Source organism: Meriones unguiculatus, chromosome 15 (genome assembly GCF_030254825.1).
Source record: "Meriones unguiculatus strain TT.TT164.6M chromosome 15, Bangor_MerUng_6.1, whole genome shotgun sequence".
Lineage (NCBI taxonomy): Eukaryota > Metazoa > Chordata > Mammalia > Rodentia > Muridae > Meriones > Meriones unguiculatus.
This window is the reverse complement of record NC_083362.1, coordinates 37794378-37817345: the sequence shown is the minus strand read 5'-3', so window position 1 is coordinate 37817345 and position 22968 is coordinate 37794378. Positions and strand designations below refer to the sequence as shown.

General features: G+C 38.6%; 1 protein-coding gene across 1 annotated transcript in view; it reads left to right on the top strand.

The window, feature by feature from the left end:
* The window catches only part of Tmeff2 (transmembrane protein with EGF like and two follistatin like domains 2), a 261295-nt gene that overhangs the window by 203987 nt on the left and 34340 nt on the right, over positions 1 to 22968 (top strand). The window contains exons 6-7 of the mRNA XM_021631291.2: positions 4800 to 4948; positions 5676 to 5735. Of these exons, the coding sequence (XP_021486966.1) occupies positions 4800 to 4948; positions 5676 to 5735 (209 nt within the window). The remainder of the gene's footprint in view (positions 1 to 4799; positions 4949 to 5675; positions 5736 to 22968) is intronic.

Here is a 22968-nt window from a genome sequence, read left to right as displayed (position 1 = left end):
GTGGGCTTCCTAGTAATGGGAACAGGGACTATCTCTGACATGAACTCAGTGGCTGGCTCTTTGATCACCTCTCCTTGAGTGGTTGGGGGCAGTTTTACTAGGCCACAGAAGAAGACAATGCAGCCAGTCCTGATAAGACCTGATAGGCTAGGGTCAGAGGGAAGGGGAAGATGACCTCCCTTATCAGCTGATCTGGGGAGGGACATGGGAGGAGATGAGGGAAGGAAGGTGGGATTAGGAGCGGATGAGGGAAAAAGCTACAGCTGAGATACAAAGTGAGTAAACTGTAATTTATAAAACAATAAATAAATTTTTAAAAAATTTGAAGCAGAAACAGGAAATTTTGCTAAAGCACTCCTACTCTCTCTCTCTCTCTCTCTCATACACACACATACACACACTCACACACACAGAGATATACACACACACAAATATACACACAAACACACTTTAGTTGATTCCAATGACCTGTATGTTTTCATATGGTTGTGTAAATATTTAATTGTTTATGTTTAGATTTAGCCAAGTTTATTCATAGCATTTAAAATATATACCATTCTGAATAGCTGCTGCTTTAAGTACAAAGACCAATTCAATGCCCCTAAGATAGTTATTCATTCTGATACCTGGCATTGGTTTACAATGTCTCAAAAGCATCATTCAACAATATATGCCAATATTGCAAAAAGTTTTGATCAGTTGTTTGGTAAGACAAAGATTAAGAGTCAATATAAACTAAAACATTGTAATAACTACCCCAGGATCAGACATGGCATTGTTTTTTAAATCCAAGCCATCCAACGTATCTCCTCCATTAGTAATGACATGAATGTGATCTGGCTTGGTTTTCTTTGAACTTCAATTTGCAGAATGGGGCAGCTTCTGGCGTCAGGCTGCCTGGATAGAAAATTATGTTCTTCTGCTTACAAGCTGTATGACTTCTTCCAGACTCGATTTCCTTATCTATTAGATGGAGATAGTAATAGTGGCTACCTGCCTCTGAGAGTAAGCACTTATTTCATTCACTTCATTTGTTTATCAACATGTGGTTACTGAAAGTTGTGCGTAACTAAAATACTTAGTAAAATGAACATAGCAAGGATAATTCAGTCATTAGCAAAGAACAGGATGGAAAGTCAGGCTACGGTCTTGGAACCCTGCCTATTGTTGAATTTATAAAGCTAACAGATGTAAATATATAAAATATAGTAAGTAATGATCATAGAATCAGAGTTGGCCTAATAGAAATGCAGACAGAGTAGGTCCTCATAACCCACTCAGTTTTCTTTCTCCCAGTGCCACATAGTTTCCAAGCAACCTCAGCCTATCTTAGCTTCTTCTCTTTATTTAAAAACTGAAAGTGGCTAAAAAAGCAGCTCAAGAGGTAAGGCTCTGACCTCCCATGTTCCAAGCCCTTGATTCAGTCACCAACACCACATAAAATAGGACATGGTGGTGGAAGCCTATAATTTAACACTTAAAAGATACAGACAGGAGGATCAGAAGCATTAGGTCATGGCCTTACAGGGAGTCCAGGCCAGCCTGGATTACAAAAGATTCTCAAGAGGGAGAAAGAGAGAGAGGGGGAGGAGAGGCCAGGGGAAGGGGGGCCTAGAGAGACTAGTTCTTCATAGATTTTCAATTTTAATCAACCTTCAGATTAAGAAGATAGAATTTTAACGTGTTTGTTTGTGTGTTACTATAGGTAGCATCCTATGTAAACGGTACCAATACAGTGCATGCTTTCATGAAGCTCATCCCAGAGCAGAGATGCAGTGAGAGCTACATCTCATGTTCACCAAGCAGATTCTGACCTCCTTGCGAGGTGAGAATGAAAAGAGGATGTTTGTACCTTTTCTGAGCCTTTCCCCCCCCCAAAAAAAATGCTTTATTTGAGGTAATAAGGAAACAAACCTTCATGGGGCTGGGACTGAACAATGGCAGGAGTGGACCGAAGTCAAATAAGTCATGTAGGGTGGAAGTGTGGACTGACCTACAGGAAAGGGGGTCCTATAACACGCTCTGAACAACTGTCTGTCAGGTGCCGTGGAAATGCTGTTTCTGGTCAATTCAACTAAATCGATTGTCTCTTCCCATCGCTGCTCTTATTTCATCATTGGGTATGATATTAAGTGGATTTCAGGACTTTCAGTTACTTTAGTCCAATTACAAACAGTGAGCATTCCTGAGTTTCTCTGGATTTCATTTGTAAGCTTGTGGCACTCTGGACACTTCAGCTGCCATTTCTGTAGACAGATTAAGCGTGTGTTTTTCAGTCTCTTTTGTTTGCATAAGAGCTTTAGAAGACTCTCGAAATTTTTGACCAATAGTTAAAACCTGAACCACCTTAAAATCACCAGGAACTGCCTTGCCATTCCAGTTTTTTTTTAATTCAAATTCATTTTTTATAACTTATTTACTTTACATCTCAATTGTAACCCTCTTCATTTCTCCTCCCAGTCCCGCCCTCCCTCTCTTTTCCCCCTTATTGCCCTTCCCTAATCCTCAGAAAGGGAGAGCTCTCCTCCCTACCATCTGACCGAAGCCTCTCAAGTCTCATTAGGATTGCAGGCATCCTCTCCTTCTGTGGCCTGGCAAAGCCCCCCCTCCCAAGGGGAAAGTGAACAACAGACAACAGAATCCATGTCAGAGACAGCCCTGCTCCCCTTACTGGAGAACCTACATGGAGATTGAACTGCCTATAGGCTACATCTGAGCAGGGGTCTAGGTGCTCTTCATGGTCCTTGGTTGATGCATCAGTCCCTGCAGGAAACCCTGGGGACCAGATTTGTCTCTGTTGGTCTTTTTTTTTTTTTCCTTCAGACCAATGTTTTAGATAAGCCTTATGGGCAAGGTTAGTTCCCCTGGGCCATCCTGAAACACACAGCCCTCTGTGAGCTCAGGCAGCTTCCAACTTCAGATGCTTAGACCCCAAGAGGTAACAACACTAAGCTAGCTTCCCCCACGGCCATGGGAAGAATGTCACCCTAGGTGAATGGTGAAGTATCTACACAGTTGTCGCTTGTCCTTGCTATTATTTCTGAAATAGAAGAATATAAAACTAATCAAGTGCTATTAGGGAAATTCTTGCACACACACACACACACACACACACACACACACACACACACAATATATTTTTAAACACACAAGTACATTTCCTGCCCATATTTTTAGCAGTAGTGTAGGTAATTCTGATGCAGATGGTCTAAAGACCGCATTTTGAAATCAGCTGGATTGCGTTGATCAATCGGCATTCTTGGGCAGTGAGTCAGTTGGGTACCAAGTTACTACTTAAGAATACAGAATTCCAGGATTCTAGGCATGGCCTCAGCTTCCACAGGGCACAAAAATCTGTTCATCAATATGTGCTTTTAAATATCTGTGGGGAATCCTAATTTGTACTCTGCAGTATAAAAGGTGAAGGGTTAGGCCTAGTATATTACATCTGTGTGTGCATGTTCTGTGCTTTGCTAGCTTTCTGATTTTGTACATTGTCTAATATCTTGGTCTGTGTAATGACTGCCCCAAAGTTTAAATGAAACAATTAATTTAATAGCCAGCATGTTAGAAGTAGTTACTATTATCATTGTGTGCCTGTGTGTTCGCATGTGTAGGTGTGTGTGCACATGTAATGTGTTCAGAAGTAAAACTGTGATTTACAACTTCAAGAAGAACATATATAAAGAATACAAACATAAAGAAAAATTGAAAATTTTTATTCCAGACAAGTAGTAGGCTTGCATGCACCAAAAACGCAATATACTAATTTAATGTTTATTATTTTAATGTGTATTAGTGTTTTCTGAATGTATGTATGTTCAACTACATGTATATAGAGTCTGCTGAGGACAGAGAGGGTCTTGGATTTCCTAAAACTGGAATTACCCATGTTTGTGAGCCAACGTATGGGTGCTTGGTCCTCTGCAAGAGCAGCAAGTGCTCCTAAACAAAACGTAATTTTCCAAGTAACAAAGTAGATTACAAAACAGAGAATTAAAAGAACATTTAAAAATAATTTTATAAAAATGATTTACAGTGTTCAATTGTACTGTAAGTGACCTAATTCTCTTTAATCCACCAAATGTTTCTACAACATATAGAAAAAAATAAAGCCTAATAAGTGGCAACCAATTTGAATTTGTCACTTTATTGTATAAAGAGCCCAGAAACTGTATACCTTTGCAAGAAATCTTTGGATGTGCCAAAAGAAACCTGAGACCCCATACAATTTCATCAAGTACTGTTTATAGGGTGTGAGGGTTTCTGAGAAGCTACCTACACCTCTCACCTCATTCTCAGAAGGGTTTTTGTGGCACTCCTAAAGGTTAAGGACCACAGAATGTGCTCATTTAGCACACTTCCTACATAGTCTCTTTTAGGCTGGAGAAATATCTCCACTGATAGCATTCCAAATAGCGTATTTGACTGGGTTCTCTTTTCTTGGCCTCTGGAACACTCTTCCCAAGCTCTCACTGGTTAGCCATCCAACCACAGAAGTGCAGGAACACACTTCCATCACCTCTGAAGCAGTTCTGCTGCAGTTGCCTATCCAAATTCTTCAGACAGCCTCGTGATGCTTGTGCACATTTACTTTTGACTCAATGATGGGTCCTTTGGCTTATTTACTATTAGTTCTGTGTTGCATTTCATCTCAGAAAACTGGCACAACTTCTCTGGAAAAGTACAGGTCAGTTCTGCTGCATTTTGTCCGGCTAGCACTTCGCCCATTCGTATTTTACTTATAATATGGAACCGACACTATTGACGCTCTGTGTTTTATTTCTCTCTTTCTTTAGGTGTGTATGCAACATTGACTGTTCTCAAACCAACTTCAATCCCCTCTGTGCTTCTGATGGGAAATCTTATGATAATGCATGTCAAATCAAAGAAGCGTCATGTCAGAAACAGGAGAAAATTGAAGTCATGTCTCTGGGTCGATGTCAAGGTAATGTTCATAGCAAAATTTCATTTCAAAAAATGTTTTTAGTCTCTGTGCAGAAATGAAAAGTGAAGATAATTCCTTACTAGGCAGCTATTTCATTTCCGAAAGACAGTTCTGACTCACAATGGATCGTGTAGTCAGCTGCAGAATTTGTGTTGATTATGGGTGTTTGAGGACCCATCAGCAATAGTGCATGTCTTTTTCAATATAATGGGGCTGTATTGTGACAAGGCCATGAGCACAGGAGCCAGTATTCAGAAGATAGCAGACATTCTCCCAGCAAAGGCCAAAGAGAACACCTAGGAAAGAATTTAAGAATTGATTAGAAACCTTAGAATTAAAAGCAAAAACTCCTTCTTTGTATTGATTCAATAGAAATATTTTGAGCACATCCTTAAAAGCTGGACATAGTAGAATATTCTGTTTTGTTGTTCAGGAGAAATGGTTTAGGAGGCTCGGACTTATTTTTCTTTTATTCAGTGTATCTCAGTAACAGCCTGAACTTTCTTGTCAAACATCAGAAAGCTGACACCATCCTGTTACTCACACAGACATACATGTGTACTGGAAATCTTTGGGTGGAGTGTTCAAAACTATAATTGGGGATTGTTGTTGAAGAAAGCAATAAGCCTTAAGTGCAGTGAAGACTTGAAGGTACTGTTGGGAGAGTAAATTTGATAGCTGTGTAGGCAGTGGTTAACTGTATTTTATTGTTAATTTTTAAACATAGATAACTCAACTACAACCACTAAATCTGAAGATGGGCATTACGCAAGAACAGATTATGCTGGTATGTAAAATTTCCTACTACTTATTCTGTCCTTGATCACCAATGTTTACTGCTTGTCCTAACCTGAACACTTGCTGATCTTCTTTCTTAGTTCAAGCTTCCAGTGGGCAAGAGGAAATTTTTATTGAAGCAAATCAGACACACTTTTTTTTTCCATAGTTAAAACAACTGTCAAAGATGTCAGTAAGATATAATTAACTTGTTTTGACAGCGTAAATGGTACAAATGACAAAACATTTATCAAATTAATGGGCATCAATGGAAATTAATGCAAGGTCTGGCAGGATATTGTAATAAATGCAAATGTTCTTGTTTGAATTTTCATAAAAGTCCACAATGGAAAGTTTGCTGGTCCCTGAGAAGGCAGAAATAAAAGAGAGCTGCAAATGCCAACACAGGCTACTGTTGTGCGCATGAGGGTTAAAAATGGATGCATCGTTTACTCTTACAGAAACTAACGTCTCATTTAGAGTTTATGATGCAGTTTCTCAGACATGCAAAGTTATAATCAACTTTACATAAAAATATGAATCTTATTTAGAAACTATGGAACTTACTTTGAGTAATAAAAAATGCTACCTGATTTAATTCTCCTACAGTGAGAAATGATTGATGGGAATGCAATTGGTGTTTTATCAGATGGCTATAATTTATGGGAATTGAAGGTAAATTATAAAAATAAAATTATTGAGTTTTATGAAAGTATTCAAGAAATTTTTTACTTACCTACTTATTCATCCATGCTGTTTTGAGACAGGGTTTTTCTGTGTAGCTCTGGCTTTCCTGGAACTCACTATGTAGACCAAGCTGGCCTCAAACTCACCATGATCTGCTTGCCTCTGCCTCCCAAGTACTGGAATTAAAGCATGCACCACCACACCCAGCTTCAAGGGATTCTTTTTGTTTTTTTTTTTTTTTTTAAGTTTTATAATTGCCTTATTTACGTTGGGCCAGGCAGACATTCCTATCTATGCTCTCTGAATATCCTCATCACCCATCTCCCAGCCCCCATCCAATGCCATCCTCTTTAATCATCCTATCGTCTAGTCTATTCATAATCTTACAAATACTTGCTTTTACTCTTCAAGGGATTCTAAACAGAGCTTTTCATTTCATTCTAAACACTTGTAACCAATTTTATAGTTAGTATTCGAACCAAATCAATGGCTTCTAGTCCTTCAAAGTATATGCTGCCTTTTGGTCTTCTTATTTCATTATTCCATTTTACTTAATGATAATTGCCATTATGTTTATATGTAAACAAATCCCTGGTAGTATTTTAATTACTTGCATATATCAGAATGTGGACATAAAAGGATTTTAATGTTTGCATATTTTACCTTAATGCTTTCAATGTCTACATAAGACTACATATTCTAAATGCCAGAAACTATCAGTTATGCAACAGGTTAACAATGGTTCTATTATATATATATATATGTTCATAACCATTCCCCAAAACACCCACTGGAGATATTAATAGATGCTTCTTGGGAAGAATAGATCAGTATTGAGTATGTTTGGGAAGTGCTACAATAAACAATTGATCTTCTCCCCAGTCCTCCTCTTAGCTCTTATTTCCATTATACAATCTTTATAAATATACATGTTTTATGTAAAATCATCTTTCAGAGATTGGTTTTGGGGACTGGTTATAGCCCTTTATAAATAGCAAAATCTAAGGATAATATAGTCTTTTACATAAAGCAGAGTGATGTTTACATATTATCAACACACATCTTCTGTGTCTTAAATCGTGTCTATACAACATATAACACTTAATACACTGCAAAGTCTATGAGAATATTTGTGGTATTGGATTGCTTAAAGAATAAACTCTCCATACATATTCTGAAACGTATATTTTGATCCACAGTTAATTGAATCTATGAATACAGAGCTCATGGAAATGGAGGGCCATCTTATTTTACTTTTTCTTAATGAGAACGTCTAGTGCGCGAAATTTCACACAAACACATTTGGTATAATACCGTGAATCCTCATGTAATTATCTTTTAAAAACAGTTACAGCACATCATGGCTACAACCCCATTTTTATGCTTTCTCACTCTTTCCATCCAGAATAGATGCAAGAAATCACCACCTAAATCATAACTTATCATACATCTCAAAAAACTCAAATTCTTTTTTTAAATAATCATAGTACTATAATCATCTTTTAAATACTTAAAATCTTTTATAGTATACAGCATTAATCAAAAATATCTGAAAACTAGCACATTTTTGTTAAACGCTTTGCAGGACCTTTGTTCCCAGAAGTGCACTCCCCAGATTTGCTGATCCATAGAACATTATTAAAAGCAATAAAATATAATAGTGACAATTAATACATGAGACTGATAATACATGCCTTAAGATTTAAATAGAAGCAAATATGAATATTATATTTTATTGTAAACAACTATCTTGATGTATTATAAGCTACTGCCACTAAATGTACTTATCCTAACTATACCCTTCCTGTGAAAGCTCGTTCATTTGGAAAAGTATTCAAAAATGTTGCATCCCGTGCCTATCTTTTTCCTTGAGCCATCCACCACTGGACTTATAAAAAAAGAATGGTCTTTCCCTGAGGACTTTTTTCCTCAACACGGAACCCTGGATGTTCGTCAGCATCCTGTGCGCGGCCTGCATGCACAAACATCCCACTGGTAAAAACCGACCAAGAACCTGTCACCCTCCCAGTGTCACTCGCATTGCATACCACAGGTCACCTTCAAAGAGAACCCAGGACTGAATTTCTAGCCCAAATATATTCATTTTTCAGACAGTTAACCTATGCTGTGAATTGCCACTGTTTTTAGTTCACATTGTTTTTATTTTCAATATAATTTTTCCATTCTCTTCTTTGAAAATTCCATGCATTTCAGCACTATACTTCGAACATCTCATCGGTTACCTCCCTCCGCCTCTCCCAGTAACTTCTGCCCTGTCGCCCTCCCAACTTCACACCCTCCTTTTGTTCTTGTTATTAATAACTCCTTGAGTCCCGCTGTTGATGGTTGCCGAGGAAGGGAGAGTAACTCCGCTTGGGGATGTGGACTTGTTTTCCCACGCCCCTGTGGATGACCCCACACGTAAGCACACATGAGCTGCACGTGTTTTTTTCCATCTTACTTTCATCTCTAATGAACGTAGAGTGAAAATCATCAGGCAACTCAACATGCTACAGACTATTCTAGTTTGACAAGAGATGAATCTAGTAAATCTCAAAGCAAATCTTATATGATAGAATGTGTGGTAGTTGAGGGCCAGCAGATCGGCTGGTCAGATGAAGGTACTTGGTCCCAGCTCTGATTAGCAGAATTTAGTCCATCAGGCAGCAGGACAAGCCAGCTCCTCGGGTTCCCCTCTAACCTCCATCTCCACACTGGCGCCGAGGGGACACGTGCACACACAGCAATACATGAGAGCACACAGAATAAAGAAACAAATGAAACAATTTCTAACATTATGTTTAAACACACATGCTTGTTAAAATCCAAATAAAATATAGAAACAAAAACGTTAATTGAAACTTACAATCCATAGTTAAACATGGACCGAATCCTGGAAATCCTCCTAGAAGGAACTTCAGCTGCATGTGATTTTCATACATGCTTTTATTAAAATATGGTGTATTAGAAAATATTTAGTAATCATGTTTTTCAACATTTCTAAGTGTTCAATAGAATTTTCATTTTCCAAGTTTGGGACATGGCTTTTGGAAATGTAAAAGAGTCAAATGGAAAGTCAGTATGTTATTGTCCTGATAATTTATATTTCACATGTTATAAACTCTCCAAAGAGGGAAAACAGGAACTCTGTGACTCATATGCCTAGAAGTTTGCAATGTGCTCACAATTAGTTTGATGTCACAGCAACTTCCCTTGTTAAACAAAATGTCCATGGACTCTCCCACTGGAAGGAAGTAGCAATTGTAACTCACTCATTTTTCCAGATGTGACACTAGTACTGTAAGCTTAGGCACTGTTACCAACCCCCCTTTCACTTTTGAACCTACTTTTAAAAACTGTTCATGCAAGAACACTCATTTGTAAATGCGAAAATAGTTATCTTCTTTAAAGAAAGTCTGAATCTCAACTTATATTTGTTAAACCTCCATTGTAATAACATCTAAAACATAGACTTCAGCCAGGACCAACATAGACTGGATGACAATTCTGGATTTAAAAAGAACTAACCAAAACAATAACATTTAAAACCAAGCTAATATGTGCCAGAGGCTAGAATGTGTCTACCTGGTGCAGAAACATGAATCCACGATCCTCACAGGCACAAAGGTGAAGTCCTCACCAGAGAGCTGAAAAAACTTCTAGCGTAGCCTAACCAGAATGATTCTGTCGGGAATCACCTTCCTATCTTTTCTGTTTTAATGAGAACTGAGGCATTTCTGTTTCTTGAATCAATGGCTTTGCATCTCTGTGTTTCAAGCAAGTCTCTGCCATAGATGCTGAAAAGACCAATTGATACCATTCTCCCCACATCATTCTAAGTCTTAAGCTTAGATTTAAGTCTGTCTTTTCACTACAGAAAGAGTCAAAGATTGCAGATTTTCTAAGTCACAAAGCTAGGGCTTTCTGTCCTTTTCATATGCTAATATTAACATTCCCTGGTGAACATTTAAGATGGTGCTATATATATATCTGTCTTTAGCGAGTCTTGTACTAAAAGGAAAGTGAATTTTAAAACTGTGTTTTCCTGTGTCTAATATGTATCTATATATGTGTCTCCTGATTGGTTCTTCTCCGGCTGAGAGTCTCATCAAGCTGAGAAAACATGGCTACATATTTTTCTCCGGTGAAAAAGTACTTAATTTTATAGCTTGTTAAATGTTAAAGAAACACATAAATTTCAACTACTTTAGCTTTTATCATCTAGAAAATAAAATGTGTTTTATTTTATGTCATCCTACACAAGTTTCCAAAAAAGGATTTGCAGTGTTTTTATAATTAAACTATAGTCAATGGGGATGTTTAAACAGAGGTTGAAAACATAAAAAGCAGAACTGGAAGAGAAAAGATATACATCCAGAGCATGGCTATTACAGTTAAAACGGTAGTCCTAAGCTTCCTTGCAACCAGTATAGGAAAGAGTTTATTTCACAAAATTTTATAGAGTCTGTGCTTTACGGCAGTGCTGCCAGGCTCCACACACAGGAACTTGGGTCCTCATTGTCTGATAAAAATGAATTTAAAATACTTTCAGAGACGAAACAGAAAGTTTATTTTGCTAAATTACATATGAAATATTTAGCACAGATCTTTTTATGAACTATCACTGGGAAACACAAATGGGTGGAATATTCAATAGTAATGCTCATAAAATATCCCAAGAGGCTTCATGTGTGGCTGAGAATTTTAAAATATTTTTCATAAAATTTTAGGGCACAAAAAGTAAGATGTATATATTTCAATGATACAGTGTCTGAGGCTGACTGAAGTAATAAATTCCACTCATGTATATTTCCAAATTGGGAAGGATTAGCATCATAGGGAAATGATGGGGGAGACTATAAGGAAAGCATGTATAGTTTATTCTCCTGTGTCTGGAGCATGAATAAGACCTGTGTAAAAGGATAGGCAGAAACTGACCTGGATAGACAGTGCTCAGTAACAATGTATATGTAGCAAGAACAAGTTCTCTGATTATGTTGGTCAATGAGCAAGAAAAGTCCTAGGCTCCTTGTGCCTTCAGAAAAGCCACATCCTCCCTCCCTCGGGATCAGTCTATCTCCATGAGCGTTGCTTTAGGAGGTCTTGAGGTTTAGGAAATATTCACCTTAAAATTGTACTTATCTTTAAACAGTAATTGAGATATTATGTACAAGTCTGAAATCCAGACTTACAAACGAAACCCCTCTGTCTTTTTAATAATCCCATCACCCCATTTTATGCACAAAAGAGAAACTGACATCCTAAAAGGTATCAACATAGTCTAAGTGGATTGTCAAATAACTTGTTCTTTGTGGAAGATATTGCAATTTACAAAGCCTTTCCACACATATTGTCTCCTTCAGTCCTCACAACAGAAATGTGAAGAGATATTAGAAGCATCTGACAGCTGTGAAATGGAAGTTCAAAGAGATTAAGTGAAAAAGATTGCCTGGCAGAGCTGAGGTTCAAGACAGCACTGCTAATTGCCAAAGCCAACAAGCGTGATCAGTGAGGAACCCCAGAAAAGTTTAACTGTCTGATGCTCGGGAGCTGTAGGAAAGATACTACATCCTGAATTTAACCCTTTGAGGGTTTCAAATTCACAAATGTTTTGCTGTGGTGGCTGTGCTGTTATGAAGCAGTCTGAAGTATTCTATAATCTGTCCATATAGTCTCATAATGCTCTAAGCGCTATTTTGTCTGACTTTGAAAACACCCCTGCAAGCTGGAGAGGTAAATCAGTCAGTAAAGTGTTCACATTGCAAGTACAAGGACATAAGTTTAATCCTCAAAAGCTATGTACACAAAAGTAATTGGGCAATAGTAGTCTCAGCAGTGAGGAAGCACAGATGGGGGGATTCCTGAGTCTCACTGACCAACCAACCAGGAGCCTAACCTAGTTGGTAAGCCCACTTAGAGACCCTGTCTCAAAAAACAAGATGGGAAACCATGTCTCAAAAGAACAAGGTGGGAGAGGCCCTGTCTCAAAAAACAAGGTGAAAAGCATCTGTGGAATTGCGTTGAGACTGTACTTAAACTTCCACATGTCTGCACACACAAATATGTATGCACACATAAATACGCACGCACATGCACACACACACACACACACACACACACACACACCTCTTCTATTATTTCTTTGCAGATAATCCAGAATAGTGCTTACTACCAAGAAATCTCCCTTTAATTAAAAAAACATTCCCGCCATTGAAGCAGGACAGTCTCCCCAAGCATGGTTGGCTACCATAAAAAGCTAAAATGTTACACTCAGGATGCGAGGCTAAGCACTGCACTCAGGGTCAGCCGCTTTCGACCCAGAGAAGAGCATGTCTGATTGCATGCAGCTTGATGCCCCAGGTCCCGCCTCTGAGAAAAAGGTATCAGATGGGTCTGATGCTCTTTGGGTGGATGACACCTAAATGAACATCGCTACAAAGTCCCAATTTATTTCTCATATCAGAGATCAGACCTCTACTCTTGCCTGATGCGTCTAAAACAAAAAGGGGGAACTGTAGAGAGCTGCGTAATGCTGTGCCTTAAAGATGGAGCTGGTTTCCGCCTTCCACCTTCCCGATGGTGAGTGCTCTCTGTCACAAACAACTCCATATTTGGCTAAGGCTGAGAATCTGGCTTGCTTCCATGTATGTGGACCTATCTGCATTGCCCACGAGGCACGCTGGGTTTGGCTACCCAGAGGCTATTTTAAGCTGTGGGCTGGCTTTCCCCGGGGTCCGAGGATTGTTCAAGGTTCCTCAATAAACTGCATTGAGAAGAACAATAATAATAATAATAATAATAAAATACATATTATTAAAAAAACCATTCCCAGCTTCTCTGTTATATTTTGTAGTTTACAAAGAGTCATTCACCATACTATTCGTTTTAATGTCAATCGAATAAAACAAGGATACAGATCCTAGGACTAACTCCCAGCAGCTGTAAAAGAGCTAAATGGCCGTCCTGGAACTGGCCACAGAGCTTTAGTTTGTAAACCTACTTGTACAAATAGGACAGTTGTTTGATTTGCTGAATATTTGCCTTGATGGTTACTCTACCTTAGGAATGCAGGCATGACTATCAAGTGGTCTCATATCATATTCATAACATGAATTAACTCAGTCATGTAGCGAAAATCTTCATTTAAAATGGAAACTTTTTCCATTTGCTCATGAACACAAAGAACACAACACTGGAAAACATGTTATATCTGGGCCAATAATTTGATATGTAAGAAATAGCAGAAAATGTAGGTAGCAGCTTGTAGCACAAATATTGGTATCATCAGTGAAACAAATAAAAATGTTTGCCCAGGCTATTAGAGTGCCACTAGACTAGCCTAGAATATTTATGCCCAAGAAACAAAATTAGACATCAAGATTTCTGATGGGGAAAAGAATGTTTCAGTTCAAGTGTTTTCCCCTCTGGGGCTTAGAGCAGGAGTGTTTCAAAACTCAAAAAGCCTTCCATCAACTCTAACTCCTAATTTTTCTGTGTTTTTGAACCTCTGTGCTTCCGTTGCCTTCTCCCTAAAACCATGTAGCCAGTCACCTGTATTCTTAGGTTATATTAGTGGTTATAGATGAACAAAGAAGAGGTATTTGCAATACAGATGAAGGCTTGGGCTGAAAAGTTGCCTTGGGCCCTAAGAGACACTCTGGGAAGCTGTGTTTATGCCCCAGTTCGTAAATGCATTCTGCATCATTTATGTGCACTTTTTCCTGTTTGAAATGCTCCTTTCTGAAACAGTTTTCCCACCTGGAGGTGTTATCTATCCGTCTGCCTTTCTCTTCCATAAATGTGGGTGGCTCTTCTGCTGGTGTTCTCTGTAGAATTAGGGGGCACCACCCTGGCCTGGAAGTGCTTGGTTGTTAAGCTTGAGCTGACTTTTCTGAACCAGTGGAAATGATGGAAATGAAAAACATCACTCCAGACACTTAAACTTTGTAGTAAAAGACATCGTGTAAACTACTAACCAGAAACTCAAGAGATAGCTAGTCTTGTTTTGCTCTGAAAGTGAAAATGATTTTTTTTTTATTTGAAGCATGATCCATTCTATAGAGTATGGTGTGTGTCATATTTGATTAGAGTCTTTAATGCAAATTTACCATTTATGAACTTAAACACAGTAAGTTTTCATAACCATTCCTATCTAAGCCATTCAACAGCTGTTGCAAAAGCCTTTGGACTTTTCAACTAATAAGTATTAAAGTAATATTTCTCAATCACTTATGTCTATTCTGTTAGCACAATATATTTAATCTTTTACACAGCTAATTTTTCTGTTTTCCTAAAATCAACATGATTTCATGTATAGAATGCTTTAATAACTTAGTATGATCACATGACCACTGTGACCTAAGATTTAAATAACAATTTTGTAGCCTGATATAAGCATATGACAGACTTGAAAATGATGATATCAAAATTTGACCACTAAAATTAGTTGTTTATCATTCAAGGTATGTATTTAAAAGAGCTGCATGTTTATTAATTAAAAAAAAAAAAACATGGGATGGGTGACCAAGCAAAAATAACAAGAACAGAGAAATAGCATGTTTCTGTTAATGTAAAACATTGTCCACAAAGATGCATTAGTGCTCACATGTGAAGATTAACACACACTCACACACATTTGTCTTATGAAGCCAAGACAAATGTTTTCAAACAGATGATCATAAAGGAAAGATAGATGTAGCACTGGCAACAAAGAAGAAAAACATCTTTGAATTCAAAAGTCCTCATATTGTCAGTGAAAAATGCCACAGGACCCCACTCTCGTTTACACTGCTAAGAACAACAGTGCAAGTATGTATTGAGTATATGAGCCTGGAACAGCAGGACTACAACAGTTTTCCATAAGATTGAAACAGTGTAAAGACCTGCTGAGAGGGCCCTGACTCTTTTCTGAATGAGTTGAATAGACCCCGAGCATGGGCATCCACTTTAACTAGTGCATTAGAAATACAGACCTGAAAGAGAAGCAGTCATCAAAAGTCTCCCATCCAAAACAAGGCCATGGGCAGATGGTTTCACCTCAGAATTCTACCAGACTTTGAAAGAAGAGCTAACTCCAATACTCTTCAAACTATTCCACAAAATAGAAACAGAAAGAACATTACTAAACTCATTCTATGAAGCCACAGTCACTTTGGTACCTAAACCTCACAAAGACCCAACAAAGAAAGAGAAATTCAGGCCAATCTCCCTTATAAACATTGATGCAAAAATACTCAACAAAATACTTGCAAACCAAATACAAGAACACATCCAAGATATCATCCACTATGACCAAGTAGGCTTCATCTCAGGAATGCAGGGATAGTTCAATATATGGAAATCTATCAATGTGATCCACCATATAAACAAACTGAAAGAAAAAAAACTCACATGATAATCTCCTTAGATGCTAAAAAAGCATTTAACAAAATCCTACATCCATTTATGTTTAAAGTATTGGAGAGATCAGGGATACAAGGCACATATCTAAACATAGTAAAGGCAATATACAGCAAGCCTATAGCCAACATCAAACTAAATGGAGAGAAACTTAAAGTAATCCCATTGAAATCAAGGACAAGACAAGGCTGCCCACTCTCTCCATATCTTTTCAACATAGTTCTTGAAGTCCTATCTAGAGCAATAAGACAATAAAAGGAGATCAAGGAGATTCAAATTGGAAAGGAAGAAGTCAAAGTATCACTGTTTGCAGATGATATGATAGTATGCCTGAGTGACCCCAAAATTTCTTCCAGAGAGCTCCTACAGCTGATAAACACCTTCAGCAAAGTGGCTGGATAAAAAATTAAGTCAAAAAATCAATAGCCCTCCTGTATACAAAAGACAAAAGGGCTGAGAAAGAAATTAGGGAAATAACACCTTCACAATAGCCACAAAGGATGTAAAGTACCTTGGTGTGACACTAATCAAGCAAGTCTTGTATGAAAGACTTGTATGAAAAAAAGTTTCCAGTCTCTGAAGAAAGAATTAGAAGAAGATATCAGAAGATGGAAAGATCTCTCATGCTTGTGGCTTGGCATGATTAACATAGTAAAAATGGCCATCTTACCAAAAGCAATCTACAGATTCAATACAATTCCCATCAAGATCCCAACACAATTCTTTACAGACCTTGAAAGAAAAAATCTCACCTTCATATGGAACAACAAGAAACCCAGAATTGCTAAAACAATTCTCTAGAGTAAAATATCTTTAGGAGGTATCTCCATCCCTGATCTCAAGCTGTACTATAGAGCAAGAATACTAAAAACTGCATGGTACTGCCATAGAAACCAACTGGTGGATCAATGGAATCGAATAGAAGACCCTGATATAAACCCACACAATGATGGACACCTGATCTTTGACAAAGATGCCAAAACCATACATTGGAAAAAAGATAACATCTTCAACAAATGGTGATTGTCTAACTGGATGTCTACATGTAGAAAAATGCAAATAGACCCATAGTTATCACCCTGCACAAAAAGTCCAAGTGGATCAAAAAGACCTCAATATAAAACCAGACACACTAAACCTTTTAGAAGAAAAAGTGGGGAAAAGCCTTGAACTCATTGACACAGGAGACAACTTCCTGAACACAACACCAACAGCACAGGCTCTAAGAGCAACAAGCAATAAAGGGAACCTCATAAAACTGAAAAGCTTCTGTAAAGCAAAGGATACTGTGGGCAGAACAAAACAACTGCCTACAGATTGGGAAAGGATCTTCACCAATGTAATATCTGACAAAGAGCTAATATCCAGTGTATATAAAGAATTCAAGAAGTTAAACAGCAACAAATCAAGTAATCTAATTAAAAATGGGGGTACATAGCTAAACAGAGAATTCTCAATAAAGGAATATCGAATGACTGAAAAACACTTAAAGAAATACTCAACGTCTTTAGTTATCAGGGAAATGCAAATCAAAACAACCCTGGGATTTCACCTTACACCCATCAGAATGGCTAAGATCAAAAACTCAAGTGACAACATGTGCTGGAGAGGATGTGGAGAAAGGGGAACCCTCCTCCACTGCTGGTAGGAATGTAAACTTGTACAACCACTTTGGAAAGCAATTTGGTGTTTTCTCAGACAATTCTAGGAATAGTGCTATCTCAAGATCCAGCTATAGCACTCCTAGGCATATATCCAAAAGATTTTTAAGTACACAATAAGGACATTTGCTCAACCATGTTTGTAGCAGGTTTATATGTAATAGCCAGAATCTGGAAACAACACAGATGTCCCTCAACTGAGGAATGGATACAGAAATTGTGGTATTTTTACACAATGGAATGAATACTACTCAGCAATCAAAAATGAGGAAATCATGAAATTTCCAGGCAAATGGTGGGATCTAGAAAAGCTCATTCTGAGTGAAATATCCCAGAAGGAGAAAGACACAAATGGTATATACTCACTCATATAGTCCTATAAGATATGATAAACATAATGAAATCTATACACCTAAAGAAGATAAACAAGAAAGAGGACCCAGGGTAAGATGATCAATCATCACTTAGAAAAACAAATGGGAGGTGCACTGGACGCAGGAGAAAACAAGCAACAGGACAGGAACCTACTGCAGAGGGCCCCTGAAAGAGTCTACCTAGCAGTGTATCAAAGCAGATATTAAGATTCATAACCAAACCTTCGGCAGAGTACAGGGAATCATAAGAAAGAAGGGGAGTTAGTATGACGTGGAAAGGATAGAAGCTCCACAAGGACCAAATATATCTGGGCACAGGGGTCTTTTCTGAGACTGACATTCCACCAAGGACTGTGTATGGATATAACCTAGAACCTCTGCTCGGATGTAGCCCATGGTAGCTCAGTAACCAATTTATTTCCCATAGTAAGGGGAACAGGGACTATTTTTGACAGGAACTCAATGACAGGCTCTTTGACCTCCCCACACCCCAAGGGAGGAGCAGTCCTGGTAAGCCACAGAGGAGAACTTTGCAGCCAGTCCTGAAGTTACCTGATAAAACAGGGTCAGATGAAAGGGAAGGAGGTCCTCCCCAATCACTGGACTTGAAAAGGGGCAGGGAGGAGATGACAGCAGGAGGGAGGGCTTGGGAGGGAAGGAGGGAGGGGGATACAGCTAGGATACAGAGTTAATAAAATGTAACTAATAATAAATAAAAATTAAAATAAAAAAAAAGAAATCTGCAGGTAAATGGTGGGAACTGGAAAATAGGCTAGTACACCGTCTCTGACTCTTGAGCTGCAGGGCTGGAAGTATGCAGGGCACAGTTTCGGATGAGTTTTGGGAAGTAGATGTGGTAGCCAGAATGACAGGCCCGCTAAGGACAGAACTGAGAGGGAAGCATGTGATTTCTGGAGCCTGGCAAGTGGGGCAGGGTCATGGCTCCACTTCTGAAAGGCAGTCAATGCTTTCAGCCTTGCAGACTGAGAGACCCTGAACTCGCCAGGAGTAAACTTCCCTTTCTGGGGAATGCACAGTAGCCAAGTTTTCAATGTCTTCACATTGATTTGCAATCACCTAGAGGACTTCTCTCAGCTAACTAATTATATGGATGATATGAAAGTCCCAGGAGTAATGAGACTCCACAGTGAGGTAGTAGATGTTCAGGGCATGACGCTAAGGGGCCTGGTGCAATGGGACCACTCCTGCCTTCAAATCAGTGGAAAGAGAATATGCTCAGAGCTAGAACCCCACTCAGAACTTCCCAGATCAGAACTTCTGACAGTCTATGAGCCTCCTATGTCTGGGTTTCTACTAGACCCTAGCCAGGAAACCTCTTCTGAACAAACATGGAGCCATCCTGGGGTTCTCTAGACACATCCTCTCACCCTCCCCAAAAGAGCTATTCTTCTGCTTCATTAAGGGTGCTTGCCTACGAGGCATGAGACTTGGGTTTGACCGTAAGCTCAAGCAAAAGAAAACCAATAAATGGACAAACAGAAAACACCCCTAAGCAAAAACAGTATTTGGTGTGGACCTCAAGCTATAGGTCCTTCTGCTGCATTGTGAAACCTTCAAAGGCTTTACACAAAGCCAATACTGAAAACGCTATTTTTAAAATTAACAATCCAAAAATTTTTGATTAATAGCAAACTAAAATGAATAGTTTTGGAAAGAAAGTTACATCTTTGGGGGTTTGGAAAAATAATCCTTAGCATTTTGCTAATACACATCTTCATGTCTGTTATTATGAAATTGCTAGTATTTAATCACATAAAACATGAATAGAATATCAAATATTTTCCTACATATAGTGAGATGAGGGGGCTTTTCACAGAGCTGTTACTGTATTATTAATACCTAATGGGATTACAAAACATTTCTAGACAACATTTTACAGGCAGATTATTAAAAATTCCTCAACGTTACACATTTTTTAAAAAATCTTCATTTTTTAGAGGTCCAAAGCCGTGTATCATGTTAGGAAAGTCCCACTGAAGTGAAGACTGATAACAGTCTCCATTTTTCCTCCTGAAATGAAATATTCCAGAAAGATCATACCATCAGCTTAAAGTACCAAGTTATCTGTGCTTGTCCGGCAGGGCTCATCCAAGTTCACTTCAGTGCTTTGATTGTACTGCCACAGTTATTCTACAGTTATGTACCACGAGGTTCGTTCCTAGCTTAATTCAAAATGCCAGTAGCTCTAAGATCCAAGTGTACTGAAATAACTTTTGAGCAAATTCTTGCCCCACACCCCTCTCCCCTACCATTGCACACGTTCCTGTGTTATTGGCTTCTACATCTCATGAACTGTATCTGTGGAGATGTGAGGACAACCAACAGGCCAGATGGGAGAAACTTACTAACAGGTACTTATAGTAAGTTGTTGCTTATCTTCTGTGGGGAGAACCATTAATACTTATCAGGGCATTCCATCAGCAACGCTGGAAAACCATTAACTTTTACCAATGAGTGTGAAATGCCAGAACTGTATTCCGTGATTGAAACTGTGTTCCGCAACATTGCATTCTTATCTGTCCCACGCCCCCACCATGAATTGATAAATGATCACGAAATAGCTAATTGCAATCTTATCCTAAGAAACTATTATCTTCATTACACTCACACTACCATCATCATCATATTCACCAGTAAAAATAACACTGAAATAGACTCACTCAATTCATTCCAAAACAAACTACAAATTATATGTGCTGTCTGCTGTTTTGGACTTTCCAAGAGACTATTCTCCAATGATGTGGATAATTATATTTATTTCTTAATTTCATTTGAATTTTAGAGCAAATGACTTACAGATCGCCTTTGCCAGGGGAAAGAGCTTGGCATAGCAGTATAGAAACTATTGACTTCGTTTTCAAAATGCCGGTAGCTCAAAGGCTTAAAACTGCCTTTTAAGGCTAGGAATTAGGAGACTATTCACATGACATAGCACCTAGTGGTCAAGCAGTATTGACTAGCCAAAGCTAGTTCTCGTTTCCCAGGAGACACGGTCAGCCAGCATGGGCCACTGGTTTATCAAGGTTCTTTTCATCTCCCTGTTTCAAATACATATGTGTATTTTTAAAAATAATAGTTGAGTCATATTAGAGATGTTGAAGTTTCACAAGTAAGAAGGGGAATCTGTCCCTGAGACTTCTGGGAACGAACAAGTTTCGTCTGCTTAGAGGGAAAGCTGTACTTTTGGGGATCACGCTCCTGGGAGCCTCCCCTGCTTAATTGGATCTCTAATCTATTCAGCATTTCCAAGTAGTGTTCTCATAACTTGGGGCTCTGTTTTGTTCCTGTTCAAAGCTATGTCATATTTCTGCTCACATTAGATGTTTTATACAAACTCAAACTAAATCGCTGAACCAAACAGTGCCTGTTTGAAAGATTTTGCTTTTAATGATGTTCCTTTGAGGAGGCAGTAGAAGCCCTTTGAAAGTTTTCTCTTATTATTTAGGCCCTTTCTCATTATAAGTTTTTGTAACAATTGGTTCATAGAAGCAGATTTAAATCCTGCGAGCTGAATCCTATTGAAGCATTCAACAGAAATCCTTTAAAAATTGAAATTGTTGTGTTGTTCAGAACAGAATGTCTGACTGTGTTAGAACTCAAACATTCATAGAGACTCCTGTGGCTGATGAGAGGGGACCTTAAAGATGTGTCTAACATGGCTGGTCACTGCTACAGCTGGGGACCACACTGTGCCAGTTCCCAATGAAGGACCCAGACGTGCAGTTCTGTTCAGTGGTTCCCGAGACAGAGCCTCGCTGCAATGAGGAGCAAACCCTGCTGCATCTGTATCTTGTCTTACCTCATGAAATAAAGTTATTGGTTTTGCAGCAAGGACAATGAGGGTATTTGTTTAAAAAGACAACTTGAAAAAATAGCAAAGACAACAGGAAATGATAAATGAGCTGGTCTCTGCTACAGTAATTACTTTAGCATTGCAACAAATTAATAACTTTCTCAGGAACGCTATTTTCTGTCGGAGATTGTACCTTTACCTGCTCTTCACTGTGTGCTCTGCTGCTCTCGCTACTGGAGAAAAATCTCTAAGAAGGAAGAGCCAGTAAATAAGTTGCCTGAGCAATTTGTGTTTTGAAATGTTCGTGCCGTTCCTTTTTAGAACTGATATTTCAAATCACAAGTTTTGTCTACTTTTGTTCTCCTTACGAGTTTTGTGCAGTACAGAAGGCATCACTGGAGGTGGACATGTGGCTGAGCCATTAAAGTGCTTGCCTGATTCCTTTCCTGTTGCTGAGAGAAAGTACTCTGAACAAAGCAACTTAAGTGAGAAAGGACTTACTCTAGCTCACAGCTCAAACATCCTGTCATGGTGAGGAAATCAAGACAGCAGGAGGCTGAAGCCCCTGGTATGCATTCAGTCAGAAACCAGGGAAAAATTCACACTATCGCCCAGTTTGCTCTATCCGCTAGACAGAATCCCCACAGGAAATGGTCTTTTTCACATTTAATACGAGTCTCCCAATAGCAGTCAAGGCATAAAATCCCCCACAGGAATGTCCTGTGGTTGACAATTAAACTAAAATTACACCTGGCTTACAAGAATCCCTGGGCTCAATGCCCAGTGCCACAGAAACCAGTCAAAGCAGTTCACACTTATAATCCTAGATGTGTACTCAGGAAGTAGCAGGAGAAAGATCAGAAGTTCAAGGTATCCACACCTACATAGAATATTTGAAGCTAGCCTAGGCTATATGAAACCCTTTTAAACAATTAAGTAATTTAAAAGAAAATTGCACCAGATCTTTCTGGCTCAGGTAGGTAAATCATAAAATCTATATGTTCAATGCTGTTCTCTGCCAGTTGTGGTGGTGCATGCTGGATGGATTTGCTGAAGCAAAAGGAGGCAAGAGGATCACCAGCCTGGGAATGTTATTCTCTATGTAACTGGCTGGCATCTGCTGAGATAGTTTTCTTATACATAAAAACACAATACTAGTTTTCAAAAAACCTAAATTTGAAATCTATTTTTTCAGTTTTAAACACCACATAATCTAGAAAAGCCCCTGAAGTATCCCAGAAATGAGGGTTCTCTATTTTCTGCCCTTCCATGTGGCTTAGACACGAGGGCACGTGTACAATCAGAGTG